We start from the raw sequence: 17,006 nt of genomic DNA on the forward strand, positions 1-17,006 counted from the left end.
GTCACACGCTTGGCGCGATCTGCAGGCAGTCTTTTTCGCTGAAATTTTCACTCGAGGCGCGGGGGATCCTTCGTCCCATGCCTTACAACTCGAGCGACGGAACACCCAAAGGGGTGGACTGTCATGGAACGGTCCACCAGGAGATCGCATAGCACGGCCAGGAGACAGGGGCCGCTCTATCAACTTGAATTATTCACGACCTATCCAAGTCAAAATAAATCTTCAATCAAAATACAGATCGATGGGCATATACCGATTTAACTATGGGCATGTATCGACTTAACTATGGAATGTTGCAGATTTATGAGTTTATTTTGAGCGAGTTGCTTTCCGGATGATTTTTCGACTTGCAAACCATCGAATTTGCTCTTACACGTCGGATGGTGTCCAACAGATATCATATCCAAGGGATCACCCACGTCGTGGACGTTGTGGGTAACGACACAAGATACATGCTTCGTCAATGCATGCCCAGGATAGCGGCGAAGGCCTCCAGCGTCGCTCGTTCCAGGGCTCGCCACGATGCAAGTTGTGAGATCGTAGGGAGGTTCCCCAAAACTTCGCCCGACGCGAGCTCTGGCTCCTGAATGTGTTCTAAAGTTCGACAATTATCTTGGAATTTGTATGGGTTGCAGTAGCGCACGCGATCGCGATGCCAGAGCATACAAATTGCAAGTCAAATCCTAGCTTGGGCTAGCGTTACTGCTCGATCTTCGCCTGGTGTAACTTCGAAAGGCCGGGGTTGACCGCCCTTTTATCATTGTTTCTTTGAGGGGGCGACTGCTGCTTCTTCGTGCTGGGTCTTGCCATCGAGCGCTGGACGACGAAGGAGCGCAGCGGTACCATCATGTTCAAGAAGAATGGACCTCCCCTGAGCTCGCAAGAGCAGTACGCGGAATCCACCACTCCTGTGCGCGGTGAGGCTGAAATCACGCGCCGCGTGGTGGAAGGCAGGCCGACTGGCAATCCTGAAACGTCGGACCCGCGAGGGCCGACGCAAGCACCGGTCCAAATGACAGACGCCGCCGTTTTCAACAACGGCAAGGATAATGTCATCTCTGTGCATGGGTACATGCACAAGCAAGGGAAGCGGTCGATCAAGGGTCCAATCCACAAGAGCTGGAAGAAGCGCTACTTTGCGCTGGAAAAAGCCAAGATCTACTATTTCCAAACACATTTGGAGTGCCGACAGTACTTTACGACGCGTAATGTGGACTTGGTCGTGGGTGCGATCGAACTGAAGGACGCCCTGCAGCTGCGCCCATCGGCGCGTCTTGATCTTCCGACCAAAGGGTTCGAAATTCACACGAAGCGTCGTGTGTGGGTGTTGTGTCCAGAGAGCGACGAAGAGTACCGCATGTGGTTTCAAGGCGTTGAACAAGCCATCGTGGCGAACGGTGCGGGCAACGTCATTGAGCGCAAGCTGCCCAACGTCCGCAAGTATGAAATGAAGGGCACTGGCACGTACCGGGTGCTCTACTTGCTGTTCATCCTGGCGGGTCTTGTTGAGCTGACAGGCTTTGTGTTTTGGTTTGTTGTCGGGTTGCAACCCTGTGACCAGGCTCGGCTGACCGTGTCGTGCGATATTATCACGCAGCAATCCATGGACGACCTCCACTGCATGAACCGTCCGTTCAACGGCGTGTTCCAACCTCCGCGATGGTGGCTCGAGTTTGCCGGAGTCCAAGACGTTGTGTGCTTTGCCAAGCCCCCGATCGCGCAATGGGTTTCGTACTTCAGTTTGTTGGCGGCCGAAACGCTCAGTTTTGTGCTCGGGGCGATCTACTACCTTGGCATGTGGAAACCTGTGCGTCGCGGCGCGCACTATTTGGATGAGTTTGAGCCCAAGCTACCCGACGAGCAGTGGCCCAAGGTCGACGTGTTTATCTGTCACTACTCTGAGCCTGCAGAAGAAACGATCGATACGTTGGCGGCTTGCATGAATTTGCAATATCCGCCCCACTTGCTCCAAATTTACATCCTCGACGATGGGTACTGCAAGGCCAAGTGGACTAAGGGCAACCCCGTCCCGACGATCGAACTCAACAAGAGCGTCCTTGAGAGCGCTGGAGACCTCCGCCAGGAAGTAGCTCAGTTCATGTACGATCGCGTGTGCGACCCGAACGAAGAGATGGAAGTGTACGCGTGGCGCAAGCTCCACTCGGCGGCCAATCTCCCTACTGCATCGCGTCCGCGTGTTGTCAACCGCGCCGACTGCGCGGCCGGATCTTTCCGCGATGACTACCGCTACAGTGGCTTGCCACACGTGACATTTGTCGGTCGTGTCAAGCCCCCCACGCACTACTCGAAGGCCGGGAACATCAACAACGCGTGCTTCAATGAAGGCGCGAACGGGCGATACTTGGTTATTCTTGACAACGACATGCAGCCGCACCCTAAGTTTATCTTGGCGACGTTGCCATTTTTCTTTGACTCGGAAGATCGGACGAACGCGGGCAAGTTTGCATGCTGCACGACCGGATGCAACCGCGTCGCGCGCATGGTGTGCTCGTCGTGCAAGATTGCTGGCGTTCCTGAAGACCAAATCAGCTACTGCTCCAAGCAGTGCTTTGAAAACGCCATGCACACGGCGAGCGCGCTCCATCGCCGCCAAGTGAACGGCACTATCTCGGACAACAATGCGGCCGTGAAGAAGGAGCTCCGGTGTGTGTCGTGCAACTCCAAGGTCGACAAGAGCGGGGTATGCCGCCAATGCCAAACTTCAGTCGACGTCCGCGAACACGACGCGGAGGTTGCGGACCTCAACTATTACTCTGACGCAGTCAAAGACAACGCGGTCGCGTTTGTCCAGACGCCGCAGTACTTCCGCGATTGCGTCCAATTTCAAATTGGCGACCCCTTGGGCCACCGCAATGCGACGTTTTACGATGCCATTCAAACCGGTCAAGATGGGTACGACTGCGCGTCGTTTGCCGGAACGAACGCGATTTTCCGGCGCGAAGCGCTGGATTCTATTGGAGGCATTCAGTACGGCAGTTTGACGGAAGATTGCTACACGGGGCAGCAATTGTGCGCGATGGGATGGAAGGGGTTGTACTTCCGCAAGGACTTTGAAGGCGAGATGTCGGAGCGCATCCGTTTGGCGGAAGGGCTGATCCCAGACAACGTGGCGAGTTCGCTGGCGCAGCGCAAGCGTTGGGCCAAGGGCAACTTCCAAATCATGCTCATGAACAAAAAAAAGAACTACTTCGACAAGGAATGGAAATGCCCCGTCACGGCTGTCCCCAACAACAAGAAGGCCAACTCGTTCATGCGCAAGGTGTTTTACATCAACTCGACCATTTACCCCGTCAACTCGATCAACGCGATCCTGTTTTACTATGTGACGCTGTACTTTTTGTACACGGGGTACGCGCCCATCTACATGGCCGGTCTCCGTCTGCTGTACGCGTTGGTGCCCAAGCTCTTGATCCAAGGCGCTCTCTCGGCATTGAGCAACCGCAGCGTTGAAAACAACGACGTCGTCCGGTCCCAGGAAGCCTGGTTTGTTTACGCGTTCACTCACACGTCGGCTGTGTTGGAAACGTTCTGGTGGAAGATTACGGGCAAGGAGCCGACGTGGTTCGTCACGGGGAGTTCGTCACGCGGGTCGATCACGGAGCTCCCCAACGTCCTCGTGTTCTTTGGCCTCGTGTTTGGCTGCTTGTGGTCAGTCATTCGCTTCTTTGCCTCGTACAACTCATTGCAAACGTCGCACGGAGCATCGCTCTTGATTGCGAGTCTCATGATGGGGCTGTACATTGCCACGAAGCTCGGTCCCAGCGTCCGCATGAGCATCCAAGAGTACTTTGGGTGGAGCTACCAGAGCTTGATGGACCAAGGCAACTTCTTTGGCCAGTCCACGATCTCGTTTGGCCTGGTCGTGATCACCCTGTGGGTGTACATGGAGAAGCCCACGTCCAACCCGTTCTAGCCGGACTTGCCTCAATTTAATTTCCCCTTCGTTTAGATAAGAAAATGCATATGCCATTTTTTCGTATTTTCTGATTGGCTGCATTCTCTCTACTTGGCCCAAAATCTTAATATGGTCCCCGTTGTGGATGGCTAGACGAGTTTTGATTGGCTAGTTGAACTTCTCACAGGCAAGGACCGTAATCCGAAAATTGGAGGCATTTTATCCGTATGTCGTCGCCTTGTGGCGGCGCTGGTGCCGCTCATCCGATGTACGATCGTTACGCCAGCTTCCAGGGAGATGCTGTCGTTGTGTCACTGAATACGCTCGCATTCGTGCGTGGCGCGCTGTTTAGCATTGACCCCGAGAATGGAAATGTCGTTTTATTCGAGTGGTTGCAAGACGAGAACAAGGTTGTACGGACTCACACGGTAATGGCACATGCAATTATGTCGATCAAACTCGACACTGACGAAGGCGGAACGGATATCAACACCATTCGTCAACGCCTGGCTGCCACTATGCCTTCGAGTGCTGCGAACTCGACACCTGTGGCCATCCAGCAATACCTACAACAGGTGAGGACGACACAACGCCAGTGAATCGCGTCGAAACCATACGTCTCAAAAATTGTCTAGCATTGCATCGAGGCGACTATTGACAACGTGTCAAAGGATCTCATCGTGTTTGGCGGGGCTGCGACGATCGCACCGCCGTACGACGAGTTTTCAGTGTGCGCGACGAATGGCTTGGTCTTGGAACGTTTGACGCAGCTTCTACGTTTGTGTAACGCATAATACCCGGCGATGTATTCCCCAGCCTCTGTAAGTGTAATCGTCCTTGTCGAGATATACTCATTCCCTACGCCAGATGCGCAAAACACTTCATCATTCACCGCGCACCCTTCGGCCACTTCCCCAGCGTCGGAATTCTGGCGCCATCGGCGCTTACCAACTAAAATCCCGCCACTTATCCAACGGCCAAGTGATTTCAGTTCTATATGGGGTTGATATTTTCGTGGGGGTTGGACGTATCTTTCCGCATCGCCAGCTGGGAGTGGAGTTCAAATTTTTGATAATTGTAACTTGAAATTTGTATAGGAAACCATCTTCTGCTCGTTAAAAATAGCCTGTTGACAATATTTTTTTGCCTTCCAATTTCAATACAAATATCAAGAATATAGAATAGAACACACTGTGACACCACCGTTTTGAAACCGGAGAGGTGGCTGGCTCGCTTTGATAGTCGGAAGCAACCCAAGACGAACGACACACAGATGGACGCAGCCTTCGCATCCCACGCGCTAACGGAGGCCGAATGCACGCGCATTGCAGCCACTGGAAAGCTCCACATCACGCTTGACGACATGAAAAAGCAGTATTACATGAAGTCGATTGAAGACTTGTACGGCCCTGGGTTGCTTGTGCTGCGAAAGTACGCAGAGGGCGAGGTGAACGACCTTAGTGCCACGACAGCGCGCCTTCCAGAGGTGACAAATCGAGTCTCGTCGTGGCTACGATCGGCGGAGCAATCTGACGAAAGCAACAGCTCCATTCAGACCCCTCCAGCGAAGCAACCGTGGACAAGAAGCCTCGTTAATGCATTTGTGACCCCAATCAAGCCTCGAAGCACCTTCATGGTCTCAAGAGCCCATACCGAGGAAGAAGAATGCGATGAAAAGCAGCACTCTCTACAGAATTCCATGGTGTCATCGAATGTAGCGACAGAGACGTCCACAAGCTGCACAATGCACGTCATCACCTCATTCACCACGTCGACGTCGTTTGGCGATAGCTTTCAATCGCCCGTTGAATCTGCCTCCCAGATGCGCAGACCCCATGAGTCAACGCCGCAGGAGTTTGCAACCCCCGCGCCGTCCTCACGCAAAAGCAGTCGGCTCTTGCAAGTTCAACTCCCTGACGTGATGACAAGCGCGTTGACACCCTTGCCTTCAAGACTTGGCCTACCGGATTCCTTCGGCATTTCCCCCGTGATTGCCGACACCAAGAAGAAGGCGGCTGCACTGCAATTGAAGAAGCGGCAGTTTGAAGCGCCAACCGCCACTCCAGTGAAAGCTGCATCGACAAACCCAGCAAACCCTGCTGAAGACGACGACGATGTCGAAGTGGACATCGTGCTGCGCCACGAAGAGTTGACGGAGCGGCCCCGCCGGTGGTCTCCACCCGATTTTTTCAAGCGCTTTAGGTCGTCGGACAATGAACCGATCGTGGATTCACCCTTCCGGACACCAACCAAGGCCCTGGACAACATCCTTGAGATGCCATCAGAATCCTCTTCCATATGGGACCGTCTAAAGGCCATCCGCGTACCAGACATCCTGGCCGAAGGCCTGGCCATCTCCACCCACACGTCTACGGACTTGCTTGAGAACCATGACGACCTTTACGACGACAACAACGACGCGGACGAGCTCTGCTGTGGGTTTGACCTGATGAACGTCGACCACGGCGACGACGACGGCATTGCAATGTCGAACGAAGGGGCGGAGGAATCTCCTGAACACCCGCTCACCATCGAGTTCACGCTGACCCCCATGACAGCTTGCCACCACACGACCCACGAACGCCGAACATCTTCCCGCGTGACCTCCTCCCCAAAGACTGCACTGCCGCCTACTCCCGTGGCCACAGCGACCCGACGACGCACACGCAGCCAACGCAAGAAACGTCTTACCCGAGGTGTGTCGATGTCGAACGTGGCGCGGTGCGGAGACACGTCGCCTCTTCCAGAACTGTCGGCCCCTCCGAGAGGCTGCACGGACTTGTGCCACCAGTGGGGTCGATTCTCCACTTGTGGCCGAATGCACGGCCGGTGGACCCCCCCGCAAAGTAGCACCGCTGGCAGTGCTATCTAAGCTGCTTCCACTGCGAGCATGCCCGATCCTCCGTCTGCTGTATAAAATATGTGTGGCATGAGTCAAGCCCCCCTTCAGGACTGTCGCTACAACCAACTCAGTCGCTCACACCAGCGCTTTCCGATGCCACCCGAATCCAAGTTACCGACGGACCCATGTATTTCAGAGCCCAGTAATGAAACTAGTTGCGCGAGTCGAGTCCACACTTGAGTTCGGGGTGGGAATTGCGCGAATTGTTCCCAGACATCCATCCGCATGCATAGATGGTTCCGAGTATGTCGCGCAATACACTAGACCAGTTTTAACTGGTGACGTCTTCTTAAGCGGCACTGTGGATCGAATCCACCGTCGGTCTTCGCGCACCATGTTACCTGAGGACTTCAAACAGTGTCCGTACTACAAGGACCGGAGAGGTGTTTGGATTACACGAAGAGATGAACACCCACATTGCGCAAGGTCCAGATTCGCCTTGGCTTGGTCGTTCTCTCGCGGCAACAAATACCTCGTCACGGTGGCCCCACTGATTATTCCATGCGTCTCGAGCATTTTTCCTTCAGCATGGAGATTATGCGCCGAAAAAGGTAATCGAACTTAAGCGAACAACTAGTCCTTCCAAGGCGTTCGAGGACGAAGGGTGTTCCACCATGTTCCCAGGAGGCAGAGGCACGCTACGGCAACCTTGCAGGCACTATAGCAGGCCATTTGACAAGCATCCCCCTCGCCGACGCCATGGCATCTAACCTCTCTGACACCCCTGCCTGGACCATCGACACACCTACGGAATCTTTGTGGGCTGCCGAGGACGAATTGCGCCAGCGCCGCCAGACTCTGGTACCTTTCCCTCTCTACACGCGATGCATGCAGGGCATAACGATCGTCGTGCGACTCGCTGTAGATCTCGGACCATCGCAACGATCGTCGCAACTTCAAACAGCGTTTTGACACGTACAGGAAACTCATGGCGACGAATCCACACATGCGATCGAACGCTGAAATGCAACTCCAAATGATGAACCAACAAAAGGACGTCGCCAAGGAGAACTTTGAACGAGAGATGGACAAGGTAGTAAGCCAGATCGAAACGATCGAGCGCCTCGTGGATCGGCAAATGTTACTTGGTACAGCAGTTGCTCAAACTAATGTCAGATCTCTCCCTCACAATCTGCCCAGGGTCTCGAGCATCCGTGTCATCCCCGCCGTCTACGGAAACTGCTCAACTAAAGGCATCCATTGACCGCCTTTCGTTGCAATGGGGCGAACTGCGCTCAGAAGTCAACATCTTCAAGTGCGAGTTTTCGCGCCAGCTGGACGACCTCCGTCAAGTCGTGGCGACGTTGCGAAAGTAGGTGTGACCAAACGTTCATGCGACATAACACTATGTTCCTATCTGCGTTCCATGCGGTACTGGGCCAACTAATATCGCCTTGGGACCTCGTAAGCCGGGGAGATGGGTCCATTGCACTCGACGACCACGGCGCGCTCAAATGTACGCATTGCGTTCAAATTCAAGGAAGAGTGCAACGACTACCATGACTCCGTGCCAAACGCCAACTTTACCAGATCACGCTGGTTCGATTTGTGTGGAACGCTGTGGACGAACAACCGTCATCAGCGGTGAACCCTCAACAATCGGTATGAGGGGATTCGTCAAGCGCCATGAATGGTTTTGCTCAATCTTGCCATGCAGCACTACCAATTGCTGGCGCTGCATACATAGAAGAAGCAGGCATACACAGACAGTGCACATGGCGGTGTTCGATGCAGCATGGTGCGAGAGATCGCCGCGTACTCGGCGCTTGTGAGTGAGATGGGTTTGGACATCCGGAGGAACACTCTGTTATCCGGAAACCCCGCGGCCTGACCCCATATTGCAAGATGTCGTTTTTTGAAACCAAGGTGAAGAAGCCGATCGTGGACTTGCTGTCGTCGGGGGGTGCGTGGACGCGACCTTCCTGCGTGCTGTCATGTTGAGGCAAGATCGTGTGTGTGCTAGTTTCCCCTCATGCACTCGCGTTGTCGATGGCCTTTGGTGTTACCTGTGGTAAGTGCCATCCCGTGACAGCCCACGCATTCATTGACACACGAAATAGGAGTATTCCCGATCCCTGGTCTTACAACGGTGCCCGTTGTGATTGTCGTGTTCCTGCTTGGGCTGAACCCTGTCGCTGCCATGCTTACCAACTACCTCGTGACACCGTTGAACATTGCGTCCGTCCCTGTATTTGTGTATGTGATATGTATTTGGGTGAAGCTGAAGCGATACCAACGAGATCAATCCAGGGCTTATGGAAACCAGTACTTTGGAGATAGTAAAGAAGAGTTCTCTGTGAACGCACTCTTCTCGGTCGGTCGACTTACCAGTTCCCCTTCCATCCCTTTGTCCTGACACACTTAAGCTTAGGGTCTGCAAGAAGACTTGATCGGGACGCTGTCCCAGTTTCGGTTCATTCTACTCAACGCCATTTACATGTGGGCGGTGTTTTTGTTGATTGCGACGCCGCTCGTGTATGTCGTGTTGTACCCCATCCTCAAGTGTAGCATGGGAAGCAAGGCGACGCCTCCGTCGGCCAAGAAGACGAGCTGATCGCGCTTCATGTCGAACACGGACAGCGTGAATGCATCACGCTGTCTAAATGAAAATGGATGCTTTCAATCTGTCGACGACGACCGTGAACTAGACGGGGCCATCGCGACCGGCTCATACGTGGCGCCGCGTCCTCGCGGGCACTGGAACACGCCGTTGATTTCTTCGAGGGTCAACCCTTTGGTTTCGGGCAAATGGAGCACCAAAAACCCAAACCCGGCGAGCGCGATCGCACTGTACAGCCAAAACGTGACGTATGTCGACGTGGCTTGAATCAAACTCAAAAACGTCATCGACACAATCAAGTTGGAGACCCAGTTGACGGCCGTCGCAATGCTGATCGCGGCACTGCGGACGGACAGCGGGTAGATCTCGGCGTTGATCGTCCACGGCATTGGGCCTATGCACGCACGGATTGTGAAACAACATGCCAAGAACAGGACAAGGGCGGGGCCTACCCATTCCAGTCGCAAAGCACGCCAGGTACGCGAACAACGACACCAAGATGACATAGCCGGGGGAATGCGATGCATTGGGGCACACATCGAACGCCCACCCGGACGAGCATGCAGTATGAGTAGGTCCTGCCGCCGTGCCTGGGTAGCACATGCCACTGGTTGGAATCGTTGTGGACGTTGACACAACGGATGGCTCGAACGCCATCGCCGGGCAAAACCCGCATCTCGTGCTGGCGACACAATCAAAGCACGTTGTGAACTTGGCACAGTCGCCGATGCCACCATGCACCGGCAGAGATTCGGTTTCGGCAAAGAGGAACCCAGCCCCAAGCACGATGAGCATCACAATGACACCGACGAGGCTGGACAACGTGAGTATTCGTCTACCCATGCTGCACACATGGAACGTGAAGAGGAAGGTCCCAACGCGTGGAGGTACCGATCAACGAGGTAGATGCCGACAAACGTAAAGAGAAAGTTACTCAGGGCGACGACGGCCCCGAGCCAAATCGCTACGTGGTTGTCGGTGAAGCCGGCCATTCGAATGATAGTCACGCCATAATACATGACGGTGTTGATCCCGCAAAACTGCTGCAGCATCTACAGTCGACACACTGCAGAGTGCTGTTCTGCATGCCAAAGCGTACCTGCAGGACGCAGCCCAAGACGACTGCGCGACGGACGGGCGGAGACTGTAAAGCAGTCATGATGCCAACGGAGGCGCTGCCTTCTCGAGTAGTCACCTCAATTTCCATACTTTTGAGTTCGTCCGAAAAGTCCTTCTCGCCGCGAATCGACGCGAGAGCGTCTGTCGCGGCGGCCAGCTGCCCATGCTGCACGAGCCATCGAGGGGACTCTGACGAATAGATGAGACGAAAGCAAGAGAATGTGGCCGAAGTGGGACGGTTTGAGCGATACCAGGAAGGAAGAGGAACCCGAGGAACTGCAAAATCGCAGGAAGTGAAGCAAGTCCGAGCATGTAGCGCCACCCCCACGGAGAACTGCTCAGAATGGCGGCAAAGACCGTGGCGAAGAATTGGCCACCCGTGACCAGAAGAGTGTTGAGGGACACCAGCGTGCCGCGCATATCTGGCGGTGAGACTTCAGCAATGTATAGGGGCACTGTCCTCAATGTGAGATGAAGACGAAGCGTGGAGAAGGGAGTTTATCGGAGATCACACCTGTCATGGAAGAGAGACCGAGGCCAAGCCCAACTAACAGCCGACCGACGACAAGCTCCTGCACGGACCGCGCGAATCCCATGCAAAGTGCACCAACGGCAAAGAGCATCGCTGACAACAGGATGACTTTTCGTCGACCGACCACTTCATTGGCACAACTGCCGGCAATGGCGCCGGCGATAGCACCAAACACGGTCGCAGACACAACGAGCTCACATTCAAACGCCGTCAATTGGAATTCCTGCTGCAGATAGAGAAGCGCACCAGAGATGACACCCGTGTCATAGCCAAACAAGAAGCCGCCGATCGTAGACACGAGCGTCAACAGCGTCAGGTTCCCGCGCCGCATTGACGTGTCCCTGGGAGCAGTTGGGCGTCGTTCTGACAGGTACGATGCAAGCTAGTAGCCTTTTCATTGGCAAAAATACATCTAATTCCCTTCATGTTATGTATTTTAGCGAATGAAAATGTATCTTAAAGAATTATGCAGCCAATAAGATTGTAACAATTGATTTTGTTATTCCTCATTCCCGTTGAGGTCGTCATCAACCTTCCATGGGGACAGAGTCACTGGACCAGCTACGAGACGAGCTCGCAGCGACTCTTGCAAAGGAACAGTCTATTAGGATGTCCCTCGAGTCATACGTCAGGCGCACGTCTTCTGCTGCCGGCGACGCACCCTCGGAGCACGAGCTGTTGACTCAACAGACCAAAACGTTGCTGCAGTTCAAACAACAAGGCGGAATCGAGACGTTGCGCCGCCAAACCGCGCAAGTAGGTGCTGCTATCGTGAGCGCAAACGACGTGGCAGAAAAGATGACACGGGAAGTGCGCAAACTGGGCAAGATTCAAGAACGATTGAAGGCGACCGTCGAGCGAAGTGATTGCATGCTGCGCATCCGTCAAAGCATGCAGAGGTTGAAGGCAAGCATGACGGAAAAGAACTACATGGATGCAGCTGCGTGTTTAAAAGAATTGCGTGCCATCGAAGCCATGCACATCCCGCTCGACGTGAGCGACACACTTCGCATGAATCATGCCGAAAACGACATTCGGTTTGCCATCGAGAATCAACTGGACGCCGCGCTCCACAACAAGGACACCCGAGAGCTCCTCCGTGTTGGTTCAATCTTTGAACCGATGCAATTCGCCGAAGAAGGAGTTCTAATGGTGCTCAAATTCATCCAGACGCAGCTCCAAACTCAGCTCGACGCCATCGTTGGACCACCCAACGCTGTGTGGAGCGTTTCCGAACTCACGACGCAGCTCGTCCAAGTAAGTCCCCTTTCCATCACCGTGCTCCATCCATGGGTATGCATGTCTCTTCACACAGGTTGCTGCAGGTGTTCAACTGCGTTGCGGAAACCACAACTTTCTACGAACCACTCTTGGTGCAGTCATTTCAAGCAGTCCATGGCGCCGAACGAATGCTGACTGCCGTGTACTTACAAGGCACCCCCCCTGCAGTGTCCATTCTCACGGCATACGGCAAGCAACGTGGCTTGGCAAGCCTCTTAGCAAAAGCTCGGGCGCTGGCAAAGCCGGCCCCGCCATCCCAGCAGCAGCCATCAACAACGCAGCCGCCATCACCGTCCAAGTTGTCAACCTCCTCGTCGTTCAACGATGAACTGGATCTTCATCCGTACCTGAATGAGCTCGTGATGATGATCCAGCACTCGCAAACGTTTGAGCGGTTCATGCGGGGGCGGCAGACGCATTACTTTGCCCACTCCCCCGCGACATCCCCTCGTCACGGCACCGCCACGACCAACCACAACACGACAACAGCCTTGCCGTCGTACAACGCCAGCGCGCTCAACCAGTGTGTGCAGGACCTGGCAGGGTACTACTGCTCGCTTGAAGAGCAGTCGCTTCTGTACGCTGCGAAAAAGGCGCTGGCCCTGGAAGAGATGCGGTCCGTCGTGTTGGAAGGCGACCAGCTCGTTCCACTCTCGTCCATTGTAGACGAAATCTTTTACGTGGCGAGGCTCTCTGGCGCCAGAGCACTTGCTACGGGACACGTCGACAGCGCGTGTGGCGTGCTCAATGTAATCGCGACCCTCGTGCAAGCAACGGTCGGAGACGTATTCAAGAGCCGCGTGCAAAATGTACTCAAGGACAGCACAGGCGTGTTTGGCGGCGCTGCGCTCGGGCTGTTGGCGACGCTGAACCCCAAACAACTTCGGGATCACATGGCAAACCAGCTGCAAGCAACACTAGGGAAGAAGGTGCCCGGCGGGTATCTTTCGTCCCCGCCGACATCGAATCCACGCACGTCGACGACAAATGCCGCGATCGCGACACAACCTAAAGGAGCCAGTGGCGCGACTGGAATGACCCTTGTGTTGGCGCCGCCCGTAACCATGAACAGCTTGGACGCGATCGTGCAGTACTTGGCACAACTCCAAGCGTCGTTTGAGCAAGAAGTGGCCACCACGTTTCCGAACCACCCCCCTCGCATGACGTCTTGCTTGCTGGGTACGCGGACAGGATGCGGCGGTCGTTCATGCCACTTTTAGGGCTGGAAGAAACCGCAAGCGAGTACAAGGCGCTCCTCTCGACGTACCACGACACGGTGATTCAAAGCATGTTCCAGCCCAAAGTGGCGTCCACCGTCGCGCCGCTGTTCAAGCGCATCTCATATGACCTTACGGAGGTTCAATTTACTGCGAATGAGGCGAACGACCCATTCGTGCACGCTCTCGTGCAAGCTGTCGCGACGTGGGTCGAGCCGTTCGAGGCGCACTTGTCGAGAACCAACTTTGCTACGTTGATGGAAGGCGCGGCGGACGTCGTTGTCGACACCGTTAGCGCCATGGTGTGGACGAAATCGTTCAACCAGCTGGGTGCGTTGCAGTTGGAAAAGGAAGTGCGCGTCCTCGCGGGGTACTTTGGAGCCAAATGCCACCACAGCACCAGACACGACCAGACGTTTGCCTCGCTGCGTCAAACTGTTCTGGTACGACCATAGCGCGAGTTTGTTGTCGGATGCGATTCGGATCTTGTCACGGACATGCAATGCTTTTGTAGGTCTTGACTGTGGACTCCCTGGACGACATCGTTGACGTTGTTGGGCGGCCGACGAAAGGTGTCGAGTGGAAGGTGCCGAAGGAACGGGTCACCGACTTGCTGCACTTGCGAGTGGAGTTTAGCACGGCTGCCGTCGCCGCCATGAAGGTCTAGCTCGTGCCCGTCGAACTGCCACCTATCGTTGAACTGCTTTAACCACCCTCCTCTGACTGTGATACCCGACTGATCAGACCGTCGAGACATTGTGCCTGGCGATGCGTTCAAGAAGGCGTCGACGCCGACACCTGAAAAATGCTTCTCGCTCGGTCTGGATGGAGTTGGCAATTGGACCCCGTACTAGGCTAAGCTGCACAGAACGCTAATCGAAATACAGCGTGGGACACTCTTGCAGAAGTCATCGGTCATCCTGCAGAACAAGATGTGTGATGACTGAATTCATGTCGTTGCAGCTTGGCTGCTTCCTTGCTCACGTCGCAGACAGACGCATTGATTTTGCAACGATCCCCTTTGGCAGCACACGACCCCCTCGCGCGAGCCCTCAAAGATTCCATTACTGACCGTTCCAAGTGGCGCGACGAGCGTGAAATGGCGTTTGACATCTCATCCAGGGCCTCAGAGAATGTGGTGTTTGCCAGAGCACGTGCACCAGAATTGAGTTAGAGGGTCGACAAAACTTGGTAAATCACGAACGGGGTCAAAGCCGTAGCGCTGGGCGGACGCGTCGCCACATCGAGCTCCGACTCCGTCAACACAATTCCTACAATTCAACTGACATGTGAACGACTCATTCACGCCTCTCTGCTCGTGATCGGGACGTCATGAGCAAGCGGGGTCGATGCTACTTCGCAGTCGCGTTAGAATGGCTCCCCAACCTGGCAAAGGAAGATGGAGATAAGCACTCTGCTATTTGTTGCGACCTATTCCTTGTGTCGAGGTCGTTCGGTGACACGTCGGCGAAGGGACCGGGAGGAACATCCGTGGCTATCTATGGAGCATGCGAGTACATGTGTATTCATGGTTATCCTTAGGAAATCAAGATCATCCACCCAATGAAGAGGTAGAAGAGAAGGACAGGGTATATGGTTAGCGCTTTTCGCTTGGGCGGCACGAGTTGGGACATGAATACGACCGACGCTAAAATGGTGCAGGTCAAGGAGCGAGGACGGGAACGGCAAGCGCGCACCTCGAGTGGACCAAAGGAAACCGACGGCCACGACTACGAGGCGCACAGTCACATGGCCCAGGTACACGAGCCGGAAGATCGTGTTGATGAGGGTCGCGATTACCAACGGAAACACGCAGTACCCCAAAACGCAAATGCTCTGGAAGAATGAGATTGTGCTGCCCAGGAGCTGCGCATTCACAGTCACCACAGCAGCACCAGCCCACACGACGACAAACACACCCGTGAACACCATCGCGGATTGATTTGTCGGCGCCGTGATGCTCAACATACTAACTCAACAGTCACTTTCGGAAACACACGCAGGAGGATATCCGCCGTACATGGACAAAGTCAAGCATACAAGGAGGGGCCCCCACAAGTCCCAGTCACGCAGTGCATGTAGAGTTTGGTCGGACGTGTTCTTGGGCATCAGAACGACCTTGAGCTTTGATCCCACAAGGCGAACATCGCGCAGCTACACGCACCGTCACATGACCATGGTACACATAGCCAACGTACAATCGTCTCGGACACTGGCTCGTCCAGAGTCGTCTCAGTTTTCTGGTAGATGCTGCCTGACACTTGGTCTGCCATGTTCACCGGTCGGTCGCTCATCGCGGTTGCAACGTCCCACAATGGCAAGAATGAAAAATCCGGATAAAGAAAATTCGATACCGGATAATTGTGCCGCGTGATGAAAAATACACGAAAAACTCAAATGTTTTTCTTGCGTTTTGTCGATTTTATTCCATTTTTCGGCTGTGCCGTTTGCACTATTGTTCTGGAAAAAGATCTGCCACCTTTTGCCGTTCCATTGATACCCGAAATTCAATGTTGCTCGACATTCAAAGAGAAATTTATTGATGTATGGAACGGCACAGGCAACGGCGGAATGATTTGCCTATTGATACATCGAGATAATCATCAATAGAATCATCTGATTGGACGAGCAATTTCGAAATATCAATTTGCCAAGCTAACATGTTTAGAATCTAAATTCACAATCTCGAAACCATATTTTGCAGTTGTATGAAATTGTCATGAAAAGAAATGTCGTTTGAATACAAATATACACGTAGCGCAGACAGATCCGGGCTTCTTGCGCGAATGGTAGGCAATTAGCCAGTTCATTTGGTGTTGATTAATCCAGTTAATAAAAGGCATCATTGCGAATGCACCTTTGCGGTGTCGAATGTCTCGGATGAAGTGTTCTGGGTTATTTGGTTTGGAAATTCATCACATCGTTGATCTTTTTCCGTTTCTTGTTTTCATCATATTTTTGTAGTGAAGAATTTCGGACCGCTACTCCACCCAGTTTCATCTAGTCGAGGAATGTGAAGTTCTAACGACAACTCATAAATTTCTTGAGTTAGTTGGCCTTGACCTTGGACGATTTGTCGTGCAAACAATTTGCTCGAGGCAGCGGTTACGTTTTAATACACAACTGTAGCCACATTATATTAGACTCAAATTCATGGCTCCCACTGCACGCGGGAAACTAATTATCACCGGCCAATTAAGAGCCTGAATTTAGTTTGCCAATTTCTATTAATCGAAAATTGTTCACGAAACTCGATGGGCGAAACAACAATATGGGTCTTCAGGTTATAGTTTTTAACATACATCCATTCCGTCGCTGCGTGTTGTACCGTGACTTCGAGGTGAACAGTTGTGAAATCGTCGTCGTATGTATACTCGTCGATACAGGCAGAGAAATCGTCTAGAATAATGTTCATTATATTTCCATCGTCAGCCACCATACGCCAACGCAATGGCACGTCTTTACGCTGCATTCCAACT

At 53.6% G+C, this 17,006-nt stretch overlaps 8 protein-coding genes across 10 annotated transcripts; 5 read left to right on the top strand and 3 right to left on the bottom strand.

Moving 5' to 3' along the window:
- Positions 1 to 775: 775 nt before the first annotated feature.
- H310_02983 (hypothetical protein) lies at positions 776 to 3,990 on the top strand. The gene has a single exon (XM_008866701.1). The coding sequence runs from the start codon at positions 848 to 850 to the stop codon at positions 3,932 to 3,934; it is 3,087 nt and encodes a 1,028-aa protein (XP_008864923.1). The 5' UTR covers positions 776 to 847; the 3' UTR covers positions 3,935 to 3,990.
- A 133-nt stretch (positions 3,991 to 4,123) lies between these two features.
- On the top strand, positions 4,124 to 4,994 carry H310_02984. Of its 2 annotated transcripts, XM_008866702.1 has the most exons (3): positions 4,133 to 4,491; positions 4,552 to 4,737; positions 4,784 to 4,994. In XM_008866702.1, exons 1-2 carry the CDS (start codon positions 4,144 to 4,146, stop codon positions 4,708 to 4,710), a joined length of 507 nt encoding a protein of 168 aa, XP_008864924.1. In that variant the 5' UTR covers positions 4,133 to 4,143; the 3' UTR covers positions 4,711 to 4,737; positions 4,784 to 4,994. The 2 variants fall into 2 exon arrangements, with proteins under 2 accessions (XP_008864925.1, XP_008864924.1); XM_008866703.1 differs by lacking the exon at positions 4,784 to 4,994 and having other exon boundaries at positions 4,124 to 4,491; positions 4,552 to 4,778.
- A 147-nt stretch (positions 4,995 to 5,141) lies between these two features.
- On the bottom strand, positions 5,142 to 7,369 carry H310_02985 (hypothetical protein). The gene is made up of 2 exons (XM_008866704.1): positions 7,235 to 7,369; positions 5,142 to 7,184 (listed from the first exon to the last, which is right to left on the bottom strand). The coding sequence occupies exon 2, from the start codon at positions 6,269 to 6,271 to the stop codon at positions 5,822 to 5,824; it is 450 nt and encodes a 149-aa protein (XP_008864926.1). The 5' UTR covers positions 6,272 to 7,184; positions 7,235 to 7,369; the 3' UTR covers positions 5,142 to 5,821.
- A 5-nt stretch (positions 7,370 to 7,374) lies between these two features.
- On the top strand, positions 7,375 to 8,500 carry H310_02986 (hypothetical protein). The gene is made up of 2 exons (XM_008866705.1): positions 7,375 to 7,619; positions 7,684 to 8,500. Exons 1-2 carry the CDS (start codon positions 7,518 to 7,520, stop codon positions 8,020 to 8,022), a joined length of 441 nt encoding a protein of 146 aa, XP_008864927.1. The 5' UTR covers positions 7,375 to 7,517; the 3' UTR covers positions 8,023 to 8,500.
- Positions 8,501 to 8,663: 163 nt separating this feature from the next.
- Positions 8,664 to 9,452, top strand: H310_02987 (hypothetical protein; the record flags this gene model as incomplete). Its single annotated transcript, XM_008866706.1, has 5 exons — positions 8,664 to 8,721; positions 8,782 to 8,829; positions 8,879 to 9,014; positions 9,069 to 9,132; positions 9,190 to 9,452. 5 exons carry the CDS (start codon positions 8,664 to 8,666, stop codon positions 9,370 to 9,372), a joined length of 489 nt encoding a protein of 162 aa, XP_008864928.1. The 3' UTR covers positions 9,373 to 9,452.
- Positions 9,321 to 11,396, bottom strand: H310_02988. Of its 2 annotated transcripts, XM_008866708.1 has the most exons (7): positions 11,012 to 11,396; positions 10,749 to 10,952; positions 10,574 to 10,686; positions 10,478 to 10,522; positions 10,270 to 10,430; positions 9,831 to 10,222; positions 9,321 to 9,772 (listed from the first exon to the last, which is right to left on the bottom strand). In XM_008866708.1, exons 1-7 carry the CDS (start codon positions 11,358 to 11,360, stop codon positions 9,438 to 9,440), a joined length of 1,599 nt encoding a protein of 532 aa, XP_008864930.1. In that variant the 5' UTR covers positions 11,361 to 11,396; the 3' UTR covers positions 9,321 to 9,437. The 2 variants fall into 2 exon arrangements, with proteins under 2 accessions (XP_008864930.1, XP_008864929.1); XM_008866707.1 differs by having other exon boundaries at positions 10,478 to 10,686.
- Positions 11,397 to 11,534: 138 nt separating this feature from the next.
- H310_02989 (hypothetical protein) lies at positions 11,535 to 14,466 on the top strand. The gene is made up of 4 exons (XM_008866709.1): positions 11,535 to 12,286; positions 12,355 to 13,489; positions 13,531 to 13,970; positions 14,042 to 14,466. Exons 1-4 carry the CDS (start codon positions 11,567 to 11,569, stop codon positions 14,192 to 14,194), a joined length of 2,448 nt encoding a protein of 815 aa, XP_008864931.1. The 5' UTR covers positions 11,535 to 11,566; the 3' UTR covers positions 14,195 to 14,466.
- Positions 14,467 to 15,026: 560 nt separating this feature from the next.
- Positions 15,027 to 15,844, bottom strand: H310_02990 (hypothetical protein). The gene is made up of 4 exons (XM_008866710.1): positions 15,726 to 15,844; positions 15,548 to 15,681; positions 15,225 to 15,496; positions 15,027 to 15,175 (listed from the first exon to the last, which is right to left on the bottom strand). Exons 1-4 carry the CDS (start codon positions 15,819 to 15,821, stop codon positions 15,066 to 15,068), a joined length of 612 nt encoding a protein of 203 aa, XP_008864932.1. The 5' UTR covers positions 15,822 to 15,844; the 3' UTR covers positions 15,027 to 15,065.
- Between the last annotated feature and the right edge of the window lie 1,162 nt (positions 15,845 to 17,006).

This window comes from Aphanomyces invadans (assembly GCF_000520115.1).
Source record: "Aphanomyces invadans strain NJM9701 unplaced genomic scaffold supercont1.4, whole genome shotgun sequence".
In the NCBI taxonomy this organism is placed as follows: Eukaryota; Oomycota; class Saprolegniomycetes; order Saprolegniales; family Verrucalvaceae; genus Aphanomyces; species Aphanomyces invadans.